The following is a 16,724-nucleotide window of genomic DNA, read 5'->3' as shown; positions in this document are numbered from 1 at the left end:
CGCTCTGCGGAAGCTGCTGGGTTTGTGTCCCCGAAGCATTTAACGCGTACCTTCTCCAGGACTGCCGAGTCTGGTCCCTCGAACTGGTGGATGAACCGGTAGATGGTTTTGTTGTTTTCTGCCTTGGTCTTGGTCGGATCTATGAGAGCCTTGAGGATATGCCACGTCCTCGCTCTGTTCAAAGTTCCGTTGAGGGAGTCGCTGAATTGCTGCCAATTTTGCCTTGCCAATTGCGCCGCGTACTCCTCTGCTTTCGCTGTGACTTCTGCGATCTTTATCTTTAGCTTCCTTTTGTATTTTTGTTTCTTCCACCTCTTGGTGAGCCCGCGTCTAGATTCCCACAGCTTGAGCAGTCTGGCGTCTACCTCGGGCGTCTGCGTCGTTCGCGCGATTTCTTTGGTGTACTTGCGCTGTTTTTCAATGAGCATTTTCCCCCACTCTTCTATCGATTGGATCCCGTTCTCGGCGAGATTCCTATCGCATGCCTCTCGAAAAGCGCTCCAGTCCGTAATTTTTGCCAATCCCAGCTGACGCCTTAGCCTGTCCGAAGTTACTTGCGTCTTGAGTATGTAGTGGTCACTACCCAGGTTCTCTAACAGGTTCTCCCACACTGATTCTGGTTGGAGTGTCTGGGTCTGTGAGGAGGTTGCAGTCGGTGTTCTCTGCTGCCTCCGCTAGCGTTTTGCCTTTTGGGTTTGCTGTTTGGTATCCCCAGCTTTTGTCCATGGCGTTAAAGTCTCCTAGGATGATTAGCGTGCTGTCTTTTGCTAGTTTGCGTGCACCATGGAAAAGCTCGTAGAATTTTGCCTTCCTCTGTTTCGGGGGGCTGTATGCATTTACAATAAATATACTGCCCCTCTTTCTTTTCTTCTTTGGTATAATTTCTACAATCACGTGCTCTACGTCGGTGTCGGCTGTCCTGTCGTGGCTTATGGCGATGAGTGCCTTGCTGACTAGGGTTGCCGTTCTTCCTTTCTCTTGAGTCTCGTAACACGTGTATCCTGCGAGTGTTGGTGTCGTTCCCGTCTCTTGAAGCGATATGATGTCGGGCGGTGTTTGTTGTGTGTGAATGTATTGTTGGAGGAGGCCCTGCTTCTTACGGTAGCCTCTGCAGTTCCATTGCCATATATCTAAGGTTTCTTGCTTGCTTAAAGTTGTACTGGCCATGTTTAAGCCTCGGTGTTGTTTGCGGATGTGTCGGCGAGGGATGCCAGCGCGGGGCGGTGGTAGGCCTTCTCTCTAATGTTCTCGGTAAACTTCTGCTTGCGGATGCTGCTCCGGAGCTCTGTGACTTGTAATTACACTTGCTGCATTTGTTGCTGCTGTTGCTGCATCATCTGCTGCATCATTTGCTGAATCTCTGCTTTAAACGTGGCGAAATCCTCGTTGCCTGCTTGTCATGGGTCTTGGGCCGGAGAAGAATGTCCGCAGAGGGATTGGCAACAGACTTGAGCGAGTGCTTGTTGGTTAAACCTTTCCCGGAATCGAACATTCCCACCAAAACCCACCGAGCTCAGCCGAGACCCGGATGTCACGTTGTTGGCCTAATTTTGGAGACACCGAAAGAGAGAGAAAAACGACGGGAACTGCTTCGCGGAGAGTTCACTTATTCAATTCCCCATGCAGGACCTGTAAGTTTTTTTAATCAATAAATAAATAAGTAAATTCTGGCTGTGTCACGTCGTACTCACACGTATGAAGTTGTCAGTGAAAGCATGTGATGAGGCCATGGGTAACACATACAATCATTCTTCTTATTTTTAGCTGAGCCATTCGCGTGTGAAATTCTTTCCCACACCTCGCTACAGAATCAAGGATTAACAAGACCATATTATCAGCTGGAAATGCCCGGGCTCATGTATATGCTGTTGCCAGTCAGCAGGTGCATGTCTGAGATCATCGTTGCGGGCGTCGTATCGCTTTACACACGGCATGACACACGGCGTGCCCAGCAGTTTTGCAGTTGCCACGTGTGTGGGATACATTCCGCGCATGCTCATTAGCGTTGTTCTTGAAAGTGGTAAGAATATGTGAGAACTTCTCATCCATAAATCTGCCGTTAGCACATCGCGCTTGAAAGGAAGAGATGAAACGACGCCGAGATGCGAATGCGCGTCAAATAAAGTTCTGAGTACGGAATGTGAAAAAAGATAACTTTATTAACGTGCTAATTCACCACAGCACGCAAGTTTCGCTGCTGTTTGCCTTGAACGCCATCTTGCTTGTTTCGTTGCAATGAAATACTGAAGTAAACGATTCCATGTTCTTCAAAGGGACGTTTACCCTGTAAAAGAAAAAAAAAACTGTACTGAAGAGACGAAGCCATGTCATAAAATCAAATCTGAAGACACCGTGATAGCTTTACTAATATTATTGCCTCTTAGTGAGCACGAGGAATTTCACATTTTTTCGTACTGCCAGATGTTCTTCAAGCGGGGAATAACTGTTATTTCTGCCATGTCACTGACAATCCTTGCTCCATCTGGAAAACATGGTGTTGAATACAGCGATCAAAAACGGCAACACTATGACAGCCAAGGGTTATAAAACAGCTGTAAAGTTAGGTTTAGGACTAGAACCGTTTGTTCGTTCTAGAACAGCAGTGTCCTGCGCTCTGCGCGGTTGTATGGGACTAGCGGCCACGCATCATTACGCAACTGCTCAAATAACAATACGAGTTGGTTTTGGGGCCTAATTTGGTAGACCAGTAAAAGAGGGATCCAGAAGAACTGTCATTGTTCCACAAATATGTATTTCTCTATGATTCTTCCAGAGCTGATTAGGAAAACGCTACTACAAGTCTTCCTTTTACGATTTCGCTTGTTTACGTGGTATTGGCTGTGTGCCTCCTGCGTTTCTTTTCTGCTCGAGTCAATTTGATGTGGCTCCTGAATTTCCAAGCAAAGGAGAGGTGTATATCACCGCCGTACTTGTCAGATACACCTTACTTAATTTATGTTTTGCGGGTCTACGCGCTTTTACACCGAACGATGTGAATTATTAACGTTTGTATTCGTAAAAGTACACCCGCCTTTCATTTTCATGGAAAAGTTACTCTGGGGTATCGTACTTCCCCCTCCCCCCCCCCCCCGGAAGAATATCTTGGGTACCTGTATGAGAACGCATTATTCTGTCGTTAGGGAGCCTCATACACGGACAAAATCTATCGTATTATGGGTACTCAAGCTTTTGCCATAGGTGAAGCACTGAAGCTAGAAGTCGATAATACAGTTTTCTCTGCCGTCCTGTTATGGTTACTCTTTTTTCAGCTGAGATCTTCGGGAGCTATTCTCACTGCGTTCGCGAGCGATTGGCAGCGGAATGACAAAAAAAAAAGAAGAGGCAGAAGACAGGCGCAAGTTTGGCCCGAAACGGTTGTTTCATTGTTAAAGGGACGCTAAAGGAGAAAAAGATACACTGAATGAGATGGGATTGCTAAGATCTTCTTTTAAAGGTGTATTATTGTTTGTTTTGCGATAATATGTTGATTATACGAAGTAAAATTAAGGCAGAAGTTCTATTCTTTTTATTATTGTTTCATTTTCCGCCGAATTCCCGGGCTGGTATGTCACTCTGACATTGCGGGTTCCATAGTATTTTTTTTTCTTTCGTATATCGCCGATATTGGCTGAGCGTAATGTTCTGAAACATGCCATGTTCAGTCCTTGGCTTGTTTAGAACACAATTTAAAGTCCATTTTCACGAATGATTATTTATCTAGGCCCTAACAGACCCCGTACAAATCCAGTACGTAACGGCGGGCTGGTTGAAGAACATCGAGGCGTTGTCGCCACCTCACATGTCTTTTGTTTTTTGCATCTTCCCGGGTTTGCCAAACCCCGTCATGTTAACAGTTATTTATATATGAGTAGTTTATTTGTACAGGTAAAATCATTTTCTCTGTAGTGTGAGACTCCTTAATTATTTTGGTTCTTCCCATATCTTATCATTTCTATCTTTAGTGCGTCTCAGAATGGCTGTTCAAGGAAAGATCTCTATATTGTACTCACTTTCACCTAGTTGTCAGAGTTACAGATTTCTCGCTTCATACCTCTAGCCCTTTTCTAAAATTCGCCTGATTCTTGGACAATCCCTATGTGTGGGTAGGTGCCACTGCTTTAAGGGCCATTATCATATTGGTCAGCTTGACGGGTTTCGGGCCCGAGACATCTCTACGGACCTTCCGAAAACAAAATTCGCCGAGACAGCTGTAAGTATAGCCCCAAAGAAATGTGCAGTTAAATTGCAATAGCTTCACCATATAGAGTCAGCATTTTTCTTCTATTGCGCACAGAGTAAACGTTCCTCGTACGCTAACAAGAAAATGTCTAGGACCGCACTTACCTATTCCAAACAAACTCCCTGACATCACATTTACTTAAACAGTACAAAAAAAGCTAGCAAGAATAAAAGTCACCTGCATTGGCGCGGGCTGTGGACCCCGCTTTTTATTTGCAGACGCAGAGCCTCAGGACGTGAGCTGCTACACCATACCTGCGAGACGAACATAGCGTTTGTTGTTTTATTGAAAAGCTGCTACAAATTTGGTTTTGATGCGAATAGCATTCTTGACATTGTCTGAGACGATATCGTCTTTCGGGCTGTATAACCATGTAACCGAAAGTACGTGGCCGATTCCTAAGATAGCACGCAGTCTTAAAATATGGGTAGATCCTGAACCTAACGCATATAGTCTAAAGAACTTGAGATCATCCCGAAGATTGTGCAGTCTAAACAAAATTTGCCTAAGCTTTTAAAAGGTGCTCTTCAATTAGAAAAAAAAACTCTGTTGCTGAAGCAATCATACCTATGTCAAACTGCCCAGTGTCGTGGGTGAAGCGTGGGTGCTGCGCCACAAATGCCCGCCGGGTGAGAGAGATTATTTCGTAACATTACGGCGAAAGCCCTTAATGGCTCATACTCGCGGCGTCCGACCGTCCGTCCGTCAATGTCCTGGAATGGTGCCAGCTGTGCCCTCTCCTCCTCGCACTCTCTCAACACAGTGGCGCGTGCGGCAATGCTCCTTCATCAGACGTCTCGTTGCAGCAGTCGAGTTAATCGAATGGCTCCCGAGCGTCCCGGGGAGGATCCCACGGCAAGCGGTTCAGAGAAGCGCCCCAAGAATGTGGATTCCCCAGACACAAATGCCAGAAGAATTAAGGCGAAAGCCAATAATGGCTTGTGGCGACGAGCGACCACGTAGACCGTTAAAGTCTCGGGCTCTCGCAGGAGAGGAAGAACCGACAGTCCGTCTCTTAGCGTAGCATTCTTTTTAATGATCTCCTTCGGAACGCTAGCCCGTGCCGGAGCGCCAGCCGCTCGAGCCTCGTGTAGACGCGAGCGTCTACGTCATCCCTCGTGCGACGCCGATGCTGCTGCCGCTACAGAGGGCCCCCCCCCTAGAGAGGAGGAAAGTTCGACGAACGATGGAAAGTCCACGTGACGCGGCGTGTCTTGGCGTTGGTCTTGGGTGTCACGTACGCAGGCGGCGGCGAAGGATGGAGCAGGGTCGCGTCGCATACTGGTGGAGCTGATGGCGCGGGTGCTTCGATGTAGGCGGGTTTGAGACGTTCCAGGGCAATTGTGTCTGATCGGCCGTTGACACTGACAACAAACGTCGTCGGACGACGCTCTAGAACACAATATGGCCCGGAGTAGTGTGGTTGCAAAGGCTTCCGCACGGCACAGTTACGCACGAAAACGTGGGTAGCAGAGCTGAGTGCGGGAGAAACGTACGGGGACCTTGCTTCTTGTGAACGTGTAGGCACGGGGCGCATCTGGCTGAAGAAAGCTTGCAGTTCGGCAACGTAGTCGGCAGGTGATGGCATAGGCGTTTGGGGGGTGGCGACAAAGAAATCGCACGGAAGGCGTAGGTGGGTGCCGTAGACTAGCTGAGCACAGGAGCAACCTAGGTCACTCTTGAGTGCGGCTCTGATGCCAAGTAAGACAAGGGGCAAATGTAGGACCCACTTCTCCGGCGATTCATGTGCCATAAGGGAGGCCTTGAGATGCCGGTGAAAACGTTCAACTAGTCCATTGGACTGAGGGTGGTAAGCAGTTGTGCGAAAACATGTCGTTCCGAGTAGTTTGAGTAGCTCGTTGAAAAGTGCTGAGTCAAACTGCCGACCGCGATCTGTGATTATTGTGGATGGGCAGCCGAACCTTGCTATCCACGTAGACATGAAAGCTGCTGCAACTGTGGGCGCTGATATGTCAGATATAGGTGTAGCTTCTGGCCACCGTGTATAACGGTCGATGCATGTCAGTATGTAGCAGTAACCTTTCGAAGGTGGAAGAGGGCCGACGAGGTCCAGGTGTACGGTGTCAAAACGAGCATCCGGTGGAAGAAAAGACTTGGCAGGTGGAATGGGATGACGCTGGATCTTCGAACGTTGACACGACAAACAGCAGCGAACCCAATCGCGAACTTGCGCGTTTAGCCGAATCCAAACGAAATAACTGGAAAGAAGCTTCTGTGTCGCGCGTATGCCAGGGTGCGACAGGTTGTGCACGGTTTCGAATAGACGTCTGCGAAGGGATGCCGGAATGTATGGTCTAGGTGTGTCGTTAGAAGTGTCGCAGACGACGGATGTACCATCTGGGGTCACAACGACGTCTTCCAATTTCAGGGACGTTGAAGAATTCCGGAGTGTACGAAGTTCAGTGTCGTCACGCTGTTGACTGGCGAGTAAGTCGGCCTCGATGATGAAAGATTCCGATGTCAACGTGGAAACGACATTGACACGACTGAGGACGTCGGCTGGAACGTTGTCGGTGCCCTTGATGTGGCGGAACGTTGTTGTAAACTCGGAAATGTAGGAAAGGTGGCGAACCTCGCGGGGCGAGTAACAGGACGCCGAACGATTCATTGCGTGCACAAGGGGCTTGTGGTCCGTCAAGACAGTGAATGCACGGCCTTCGAGGAAATGGCGAAAATGCTTGATAGCCAGGTAAACAGCGAGTAATTCACGGCCGAACACGCTGTAGCGGGACTGCGCAGGCTTCAGCTTCTTGGAGAAAAAAGCGAGTGGATGCCACGCATTGTCGATGAATTGCTGCAGAACGGCACCAACGGCGTTGTTTGAAGCGTCGGTCATGATGGCAGTAGGTGCGTCTGGCTTTGGGTGTCTAAGCAGCGTGGCGTCGGCGAGGGCAGACTTGACTCTTGTGAAAGCGTCGGTGGCCTCTTCAGTCCACTGAAGCACTTGTTTGCGTTTGTTTACCAGGAGGGCGTCTAGCGGAGCCATAAGTCGTGCGCACTCCGGAATTAATCGACGGTAGAAATTGACGAAACCGAGAAATTGGCGAAGCTTGGTGAGTGTGGTCGGTCGGGGAAGGTTTTCGATGACGCGAATCTTAGACGGCAGAGGTCGAATGCCGTTAGCGTCGACGATATGACCGAGGAACTCGAGTTCGGGTTGACCGAATTCACTCTTGGCGGCGTTGATGACAATTCCTTTACTTGCAAGGCGTGAAAACAATAACCGCAAGTGGTGAAGATGTTCTTCTGCCGTAGAGCTTGCAACGAGAAGGTCGTCAATGTATGCAAAAACAAAAGGCAAACCTCGGGTGACCGAATCGATGAAACGCTGAAAAGATTGGCCCGCGTTCCGTAAACCGAAAGGCATGCGGAGAAATTCGAAAAGACTGAAGGGTGTGGTGATGGCGGTCTTGGGAATGTCTTCTTCAGCGACCGGTAGTTGATGGTAGGCGCGAACGAGATCGATCTTAGAAAAGATCGTCGCACCGTGCAACGCTACCGTGAAGTCCTGAATGTTCGGTAGAGGGTAGCGATCAGGAACGGTGACGTTGTTTAGTGCCCGGTAATCACCGCATGGGCGCCAGTCTCCCGTCTTCTTAGGCACCATGTGAAGTGGTGATGCCCAGTTACTGGAGGAAGGGCGGATGATGCCAAGTTGCAGCATGTGTTCGAACTCCGCGCGAGCGATCTTGAGTTTCTCCGGGGACAAACGCCGGGGTCGGAAGTAGACCGGTGGGCCGGAGGTGACGATGTGATGGCACACGTCATGTTGTACCGGTTGCGTCCAGTCCGGCAGGCGCGTCAAAGTGGGAAAATCGCGTAGGAGCGCGGCGAAAGGTTCGTCCAACATGGCAGAAATAGGCGCTATGGGCGATGTGCCTGATGATGGGACGCCGGGAACGGATAGCTGGGTCACGGAGTCGATGAGACGGCGTCGTTGGATGTCCACAAGGAGTCCGTAGTTATGCAAGAAGTCTGCTCCAATGACTGCATGACGGACGTCTGCAACCAGGAAAATCCAGCGGAACGCTCGTCGAAGGCCAAGGTTTAGCATGACGGAGCGTGACGAGAAAACTGGAATCCTGGTGCCGTTGACGGCTTGCAAAAACGACACAGGAGTCGCTTTTCGGTCGGAGCGCTGGGCGGGGAGAATGCTGACGTGAGCACCTGTGTCGACTAAGAATCGTTGTCCCGTAACTCTGTCCGTCACGTAGAAAAGGCGACTTGTGTGTTGGGCCGGACCACTCGTCGCCGTTAGAGGTCGGCCGGCCTGTTTCCCTGCCAAGCGCAGGGACGCCGACAATGACGAGCGTCGTTTCCAAAACGGCGGTGGTAGTAGCAAAAGCCAGGCGCTGTAGTTGAGGTTTCATTTTGAGTGCCCGTGCGTCTTGATCTGCTGGAACTACGGCTGCGTGGGCGATGAGACGCGCGGCGATGTTCCGCTCCACAGATGATGCGTTCCAGGCGCTCACACAAGGAGTCGAGCGGAGATTGCACTGCAGAAGAGCAGGGAAGAGTTTGCAGAGCGGTTGTATTGTCACCCGGAGACGGTGCCGTGGCTGCGATGGTTGGGGTGGCTACTTCCATGACTTTGTCGGCCAAAGCGGCAAGTGCGGTAAGGTCCATGGTAGAGGCTGTCGCCAGGACCATCTGCACGTTAGCCGGGAGTCGTTGCAAAAACAGTTCGCGCAACAGCGTGTCGTCGGTGGATCTCGCGTTGTTTCCGAGCAGCTGGCTCATTCGGCGAAGAAGTTGGCTAGGGCGTCGGTCGCCGAGTTCTTCAGCAGACAGAAGCTGCTGGATGCGAGAACGTTGTGAAGCTGCTGTGCGTTGTAGCAGTGCTGCCTTGAGATCGTCATAGGCGGCGGCAGACAATGGAGAGTTCAGCAAATCTGCCACCTCGTCAATGGTGGCGGGCGAGAGCGCTGCGACGGCGTAATGGAACTTCGAGGCTTGAGAGCGAATACCAGCGACTTGAAATTGCGCTTCGGCCTGAAGAAACCACGCCGAACGATGCTGGTCCCAGTACTGTGGGAGGCGGACAGCGATGGCGGAACAGGAGGGCTCACCGCGTTCTTCGGAAGGGTTCTGGCCTTGAGCTCTCGTAGCGTTGGTCTGGTCCATGGTCGTCTCTACCACAGGAGCGTATGGCAGTATCACGTCCGGAGTCACCAAACTGTGGCGACGAGCGACCACGTAGACCGTTAAAGTCTCGGGCTCTCGCAGGAGAGGAAGAACCGACAGTCCGTCTCTTAACGTAGCATTCTTTTTAATGATCTCCTTCGGAACGCTAGCCCGTGCCGGAGCGCCAGCCGCTCGAGCCTCGTGTAGACGCGAGCGTCTACGTCATCCCTCGTGCGACGCCGATGCTGCTGCCGCTACAGGCTCATACCGGCGACGTCCGACCGTCCGTCCGTCCGCGCCCTGGAGCGTTGTCGGGGATTTCAACCAAGACGATCGGAACAGACATGCATTTGTCAGTGGTCTACAAAGTTCACTAGCGTTATAGTTGGTCACACCGACAACAACAGCCACCGCGCAGCATGGCAGCTGTCTTGATCTCGTCTTCCAGACATAACCAACCACCGAGAGAGAGAGAGAGAAACTTTATTGCAGTTGCAAAGATTTGAAAGAGGGTTGGTCGGAGCCTCTCAGCCCAGGGCCCCACTGGCCTCTGCCGCCTGCGTGACCTGGCTAATTAATGACTTTTGTCCTGCCAGGTCGGAGCGGGCGAGCTGTGCCTCTCACTGCTCCATTGTCCTGCTGGTATTTGGCCTGTGAGGGTGCTTAGTGCACTCCCAGGTTATGTGCATTAAGGTAGGTATGCCACCGCACCAAGGACAGTTGGCCCTATAACGAGTGGGATACATGGTGTTTAGCAATTTTAAATGAGGGAACACCCCAGTCTGTATTTTACGCCAATCAGCGGCCTCTTCCCCGTCAAGTTGTGGGTGAGGCGGCGGGTATTTTCTGCGGACTCCACGCTGATGAACAAGGATGTCTTTAGCATTTAAATTGGTGGAATGTTATGAGGGATAGTGCGGGTGGTTGGGGTTAGAAAAGGACGCCGTCGCTCGGTTAGTGAACCCTCGAGCTAACGCGTTAGCCTTTTCGTTCCCCTGTACCCCCCCCCCCCCCCTGCGTGGCCCGGGCACCAGAGTAGGCGATGATGGTGCTTGAAGGATTTGGGGATTATCGCGAGGCTAGCCGCAGTCACGTGCCCCTTGAGAAACATGCGACATGTCTCCTGGGAGTCCGTGACCACGACCGAGTCCCTTTGAGAACGCTCCGCGTGAGCGAGTGCGATCGCCACTGCTAATATTTCAGCCGAGGTGGGAGATCCCGCCGTGGCCGACGCGGTAATTTGCTGTTGACTGATAGCGTTCACGACTGCCAGGGCGTACCTCCTCTGGTAGCGCTGCCCGGTCGCCTCTGCATACAGAGCTGCGTCCGTGTAGTACGTGTTGTACCTATGGTTATTAGAGTACGCTGATTGAATGTGTTGTGCGCGTGCTTTGCGCCTTTCTTTGTTGTACTCGGGATGCATATTCTTTGGAATTGGGGCTACTGTAATTTTGGATCTCATCGAAGGAGGGAGAGGTACAGCATGCTCTGTGAGATAAATGGGGTATGCTGGGATATTGAGTCTAGCCAATACTGCCCTACCAGTTTTTGTGAAGCTGAGGCGCTCCCTCTGTCGCATCAGGGTGGCTTGCCTCAGTTTGTCGAAAGTATTGTGCAATCCCAAAGCTAACATGCGCTCCGTTGAAGTACATTTAGGCATGCCCAGAGCAGCTTTGAAAGCGGTTCGGATTATTGTGTTAGCCTGCTTTTCCTCCTCCCTATTCAGGATTTGGTACGGTAAGCCATACGTTATTCGACTAACCTCTAAGGCCTGTACGAGCCTTAGGGTATCTTCGTCTCGCATTCCCGCTTTTCGATACGTCACGCGACGTATCATTTGAGCTATGTTGTTGGCTGTGGATTTCAGGGTCTTGAGTGTCTGTACTGCTCTCCCGTCGGTCTGAAGCCACAAACCCAGGACTCGCATCGTGGGTACCTCTCGGACTGATTGGCCCTCAACCACGATGTTAATCGATCCTATGGATTTGTAGCCTTTCGCGTGTATCCGGATAACCTCAGATTTTTCGGGTGCGCACTTCAGGCCACTCCATCTAGAAAATTTCTCCACCGCTAATACTGCGCTTTGGAGCGTATATTCCTTATCCCCTAGTGAACCTCTGTTTGTCCACAGCGTGATGTCGTCTGAGTAGAGCGTGTAACCTAGTTCGGGTATCCGATCCAGATCGCGCGCGAGGCGACACATCGCCATGTTGAAGAGAAGAGGAGATAATATAGCTCCTTGAGCTGTTCCTTTGTCAGGCATTTTAAATAAATCCGAAGTGATTTGGCCAATACTGATGCTCGCCTCGTGGTTGGAAAGAAACGCTCTTAAGTAATTGTATGTGCGCTCACCACAACCCGCGAGTTCGAGTTCCTCCAATATTGCGGCGTGAGAGACGTTGTCGAAGGCTCCTTTGCGGTCTAGTGCTAGGACTAGTCTCTCGTCGCCGTACGGTATATTAGTTAGAATTTCGTCTCTAAGTAGGAGGAACGCGTCCTGGCAAGATAAACCCGTGCGAAATCCTATCATGGAGTCCGGGAACCAGCTCCGCTCTTCCAGGTGTCGCTGCAATCTGCTATGGATAACCCTTTCATAGAGCTTACCTAGGCAGGACGTAAGCGACACCAGCCGTAGTGTATCAATCGAGGGATTCTTTTTTGGTTTGGGGATCATGATTATTTTAGCCAATTTCCACTCTTGGGGCAAGTCTCCCTTGGCCCAGCACTCGCTATTAAAGATCTTTGTGATTTTCGCTAGGGCTACCGAATCCATGTTTCGAATCATTGCATTTGTGATCGAGTCTTGGCCCGGTGCCGAGTTTTTAAATGCGGATTGTGCCGCCTCATACACCGCGTACGTTATATCTCCGTCTAATTTAGGGTGCGCCTCCCCCGCGTATTGTCTCCTCGCGTACGACGATACCGTGGCAGGTGAGGGTCCTATGTACTTTTTCTGAAGCGCATGGACGAGATCTTGGTCTGTACCCTTGTCTGCTATACGTTGTCTGCTATAATTTGGAGCTTCTTGTTATTCTCAGTACGCGTGCTCATCGGGTCTAGCATGCTTCGTAGTATTCGCCACGTACTGGTCGTTCCAAGAGTTCCTGATAGGGTTCCACAGAACGTCGCCCACTCGTTTTTATTGAGCTCGTTCGCGTGGCCTTGGGCTTGCTGTGCTAAGAGAGCGATGCGTTGTCTCAGGTGTTTGTTTAGACGTTGCCTTTTCCACTTCTTGGCCAGTTTCCGCCGCTCTTCCCATAGGCTGACCAGGTGAGAGTCTACCAACCACCGAAGATCTCGAGTACATATCAGTACATTTCAGTGATAACAAGACAGCTATCGTAGACGTCGACCCAACCAAGCATAAGGAATTCATGGGGCATTAAATCAAAGACACAAATAATTTATGAATAAACAATCCATCGTTTACTTCAAACCACACTTTGTCAATCTTTGTCAAAAAAATTGAAGGACACTTTATAAATTCCACGAAGTGTTGGGCGAAAGCCTGTGCCCATTTCACTGGGAGTGTCATGCACAAAAAAAAAGAAAAACTTGCCATATCAGTCGAATGGGCACAGGCTTTCGCTGAACAAACTTTGCAATTTAGAAAGTGTCCTTCAATTTTTCGATCATACCGTCGCGGTACGCATCTTGGAGGCCACGAAAGGACTTCGTTGGTGTGGCCCATTTAGTGTACTATAAATTAATTTTCTAATGATTGCTATTCGGATACTCGCTTAGTCATCGTAGATAAGTTCTATAAGTTTTATTTCTAAAGCACAGCATCTGCATCCTAACAGTATTCGTATGCGTCATAGAAAAAGGACTTTTGCTCGGATTTTTTTCACATTTAGCTACACATAAGCAACGATCGAAAGCGCATGACCGCGGCAAAACAAAGAAAAGCTATAATGTCCCCGCTTTTTGAGGCAGCAATCAAGTTCAGTGGGCTTACGGATGTATATTAGTGTTAGCCGCTTTAACTTCGCTTCAAATATCTCCTGCAGTTGATTTCGCGAAAAGAATAGCAAAGGCACCATAAGAAAGCTCTGTGCTACACTTTATAAGCGACAGGAACCAGAATGTAGCATTGCCCCTTTGCAAAAGAAGGAGGGTACCGCGGAAGACGCGACGAGGCGGTAACACGATACATAAGTTGTACTAGACAGTCCACGCATTCGGACAAGCACTGCCCGCTTCAGAATGGGTGCTGGTGCTGGACACGTGCGAAATCCATACGACCATCGGGATCGGCACATGGAAGAGACCACGCTTGTACCAGAATGCTCGCCTTCGCGCCGCCAGCGTTTTCCGGTGAACATTGCGATTACATATGCTTTAGTTGCCGGAAAGCATGCGACGCAGTCAGGGACCTTGGAACGCTATAGCGTTACACTCCTAAAGGAGAAACTGAAGAGTCCTCCAAATTTTTATGCCTCCTGATTTTATCGCGTCATGACAACCTAGTGTCACGCTCTCATCTCTTAAGTTACACCTGTAACTCTCCGTTCTAGGCTCGATGCGTTGTCTTCAATTCGTCCACTCACCCAATAGGTAGGCTCAACTAAGTGCAAGCCGCTCCTAACATAATTAAGGCGCCTCTCTCATGGCAGCATATGTACCATATAAGCTTGACCTGGTCCTACTGAAGCAAGAAAATGTTCGGTGACATCATAAAAAGTGGTAGAGAGCACGGAGGCGACAGCGTGCCCCTTCGCTTTTTCGAAGCGCTTTTTTGCGGCCAAGAAACCGTCCTTCCATACTTCGTGGTATAAAATAAAAGAAAGAGTGCGTAGATGGAATGCCAGGGTATGCGTTGTTGGCAGTGTCACGGCTATGAATAGTAAGTTTCAAAAATGGATCTCTCTCCCCGAAACTGCATAACGGGTTATAGAGGACACCGTAGTGGACTATTCAGGAACAATGTTTTCGACCTCGGGTTCTATAACATGCAGCTAATAATATGTGCACGAGCGAGCACGAACGTCTTCGCACTGGAGCTACCATTGCTGGTGAAGAGGGACTAAACTGTTTCCGCTAATTGCGCCAGTAAATTTGGTGGTGTCTGTACCGTGGTTCCGTTTCTTTTTCACGCTCATGAATTTAGTTGCCTCGTTAACCAGAAACGAAATAGAGAAGCTTACGAATGCAAAGGAAAGAAAAAACAGTTGCTTCGCTGAGTACTGTTCCAGTCCCGGAAGGCGCACGTCTGGCGTATCGAAAGCTTTCAGTTGCTGGTCAAATGTCTGAAAAAAAAGGAAAAAGCATAATCGCTTTCCATGGAGTTATTGTAGGCGTATACATCTTGATCATCAGCCCTTTTTTCCCTCAAGGAATCACGAAAGCTTCTCCCAAAGGTTTGCAGTTGCCGCAGCCTTTCTTCAAGCTAACTCATACTTCCTAATATCCTTATCTCGTCATCTAACCTAAATATTTCTCATGGTAGACGGCTTTTCCTTACTTTCCTCGGCTTTCCTTTCAATGCGGTGTAATTGTAACTTCACTGTATTATCCAGGTAAACTATGTCGTAGCCTTCTTACACGATATACTGATAAATTAGTTAATTAGCCATTGCAGCGTTTGCCGTCATATCTTAGTTGTGAACAGATGAAGCGTTTCTTGACCTAATAAACAAGAAAAAGGCAGCAAAACAGTTCCTTCATCGAAAGACCGTCAGCATTATAATGATGAACAGGGATGGCACTTGGGATGCCCCTGCAGCCAATGTGTGAACAGCTGGATTCATCTATGCTAGCCGTTTCTAAATGGTTCAACAACACTGCGTTTTCAGGGCGAAGTTTTCCATGAGCTTTGTGAAAAGTTGCCTTGTGAGAAGCATTCATCCCTTTAATTTTTAGCGGCAGCAATATTTCATAAAGCCTACTTGTAAGACAACGACAGTTTCCAACATACGCACTGAATATGACAGTTTGTATTTGTCGGGTCTTGTGATGTTTGTTTCTGGGTTGGAATTATTGCACGATACATCTCCTGGAGTGGCGCATGTGTACAGGTTGCTTTTGAGAAACTACGTACCTTGAATGCCATTCGAAGTCCCCCGTTGTCCGCTATATTTTCATTCATTGTATTCGCACCATTCAGCTGGAAGTGAACCATAAGTACACGTTTATAGGTTAGAAAAACATTGTGAAAGAACTGGTTCTGTTGCGCTACATTGTGGTATTATATGGCAGGTTCAGAATAACAGTAAAAACGTTATCAGTAGTGGCGTTCGACTCGCTATTCGTACCAGAAAGATCATCCCTTAGAGGTCCCAGTGCGACAAATAATCCGGGAAACTTACTTTCCAAACTTCAACACATAACCAGCAGGCATTCAGGAATTTAGTGAAGCGATACACTCTTCTCGAGTACGTTATTGATAAAAAAGCCAGACAATGGCGCCCATAAAGCTCATGCCAAGTCACGTGAACCTGTCTTTATACCCACCGTTGCGTTAGCCAATTCAACGAAGACGGAGCTGTATTGGTTTTTGAAGCATGTTGATTTCCTGAGAAACCTAAGGAAAGTCTTGAGGCTCCACCAGTCTACCACCCGCCCGTGCTCATCAAAGTTTTTACCTGCAAAAACATATGATAATGACAGTATAGGAAGCCAATCTTGGTATTTAGAAATTTTCAAAATAAGGACTCTAACAACTGCGGAAGCTTTTGATGGATAAACATAAACATTTCATTAGGTTACCCGCAGCACATGATAAAATGAGCTCAATTGTATGCACCACCATTAGTTGCGGATAATGTAATCACCCGCTTCCCTGAAGCTTCGCTGTATCAGATTCCAGTGTGTTAGTTGGACCTGCATAATTTTTTGTGTCAGTTCAAATGTGACCTCCTAGAAACTCTGGAGGCGCGCCATCGCTACACCAGGAATTATAATCTGGGTGATGTAAAATTTTTGGTAGACTCAAGTGGAGTTCACATCTACATAATACGAGGCATTATGAAGGGCTAGATTCCTTGCAACAAATATCCAGAGGAACTTGTCCAGTTGCCCATAACCAGTGGCCTGCTGGTTCTAGGGACAGCTGCCAGTGGCATAATCCCAGTCGCACATAAAAATGGCACATACCCGCACGTACATACCTAGTGGAACATGCCTAGTGGACAAACCCAGCGGTCCCAGTGGCACAAAATTTTATACTGCAATGACACAAGCATCGGCCCACGAGTATAATGTGGTACCCCGACATCCGGCCCAAATGCTTGCTCAAGAGAATCTGGCTGCCCTCAATAGGATAAAATTACCGACTATTATGATATTCTGTTTCTATAATGAAATTTGAGCGCGGCTCTATACGTCTTTTCATTTTGGC

The 16,724-nt window shown here is 49.0% G+C and overlaps 1 protein-coding gene across 2 annotated transcripts; it reads right to left on the bottom strand.

The window, feature by feature from the left end:
* Positions 1-2,170: 2,170 nt before the first annotated feature.
* On the bottom strand, positions 2,171-15,486 carry LOC142559468 (endothelin-converting enzyme homolog). Of its 2 annotated transcripts, XM_075671066.1 has the most exons (4): positions 15,426-15,486; positions 14,533-14,634; positions 4,418-4,494; positions 2,171-2,284 (listed from the first exon to the last, which is right to left on the bottom strand). In XM_075671066.1, exons 1-4 carry the CDS (start codon positions 15,471-15,473, stop codon positions 2,173-2,175), a joined length of 339 nt encoding a protein of 112 aa, XP_075527181.1. In that variant the 5' UTR covers positions 15,474-15,486; the 3' UTR covers positions 2,171-2,172. The 2 variants fall into 2 exon arrangements, 1 of the variants encoding a protein (XP_075527181.1); XR_012823120.1 differs by lacking the exons at positions 14,533-14,634; positions 15,426-15,486 and adding an exon at positions 4,808-6,340.
* Positions 15,487-16,724: the final 1,238 nt, after the last annotated feature.

This window comes from Dermacentor variabilis, chromosome 10 (assembly GCF_050947875.1).
Source record: "Dermacentor variabilis isolate Ectoservices chromosome 10, ASM5094787v1, whole genome shotgun sequence".
NCBI lineage: Eukaryota > Metazoa > Arthropoda > Arachnida > Ixodida > Ixodidae > Dermacentor > Dermacentor variabilis.
The sequence above is the reverse complement of the archived record's forward strand: the minus strand, read 5'-3'. Positions and strand labels throughout refer to the sequence as shown.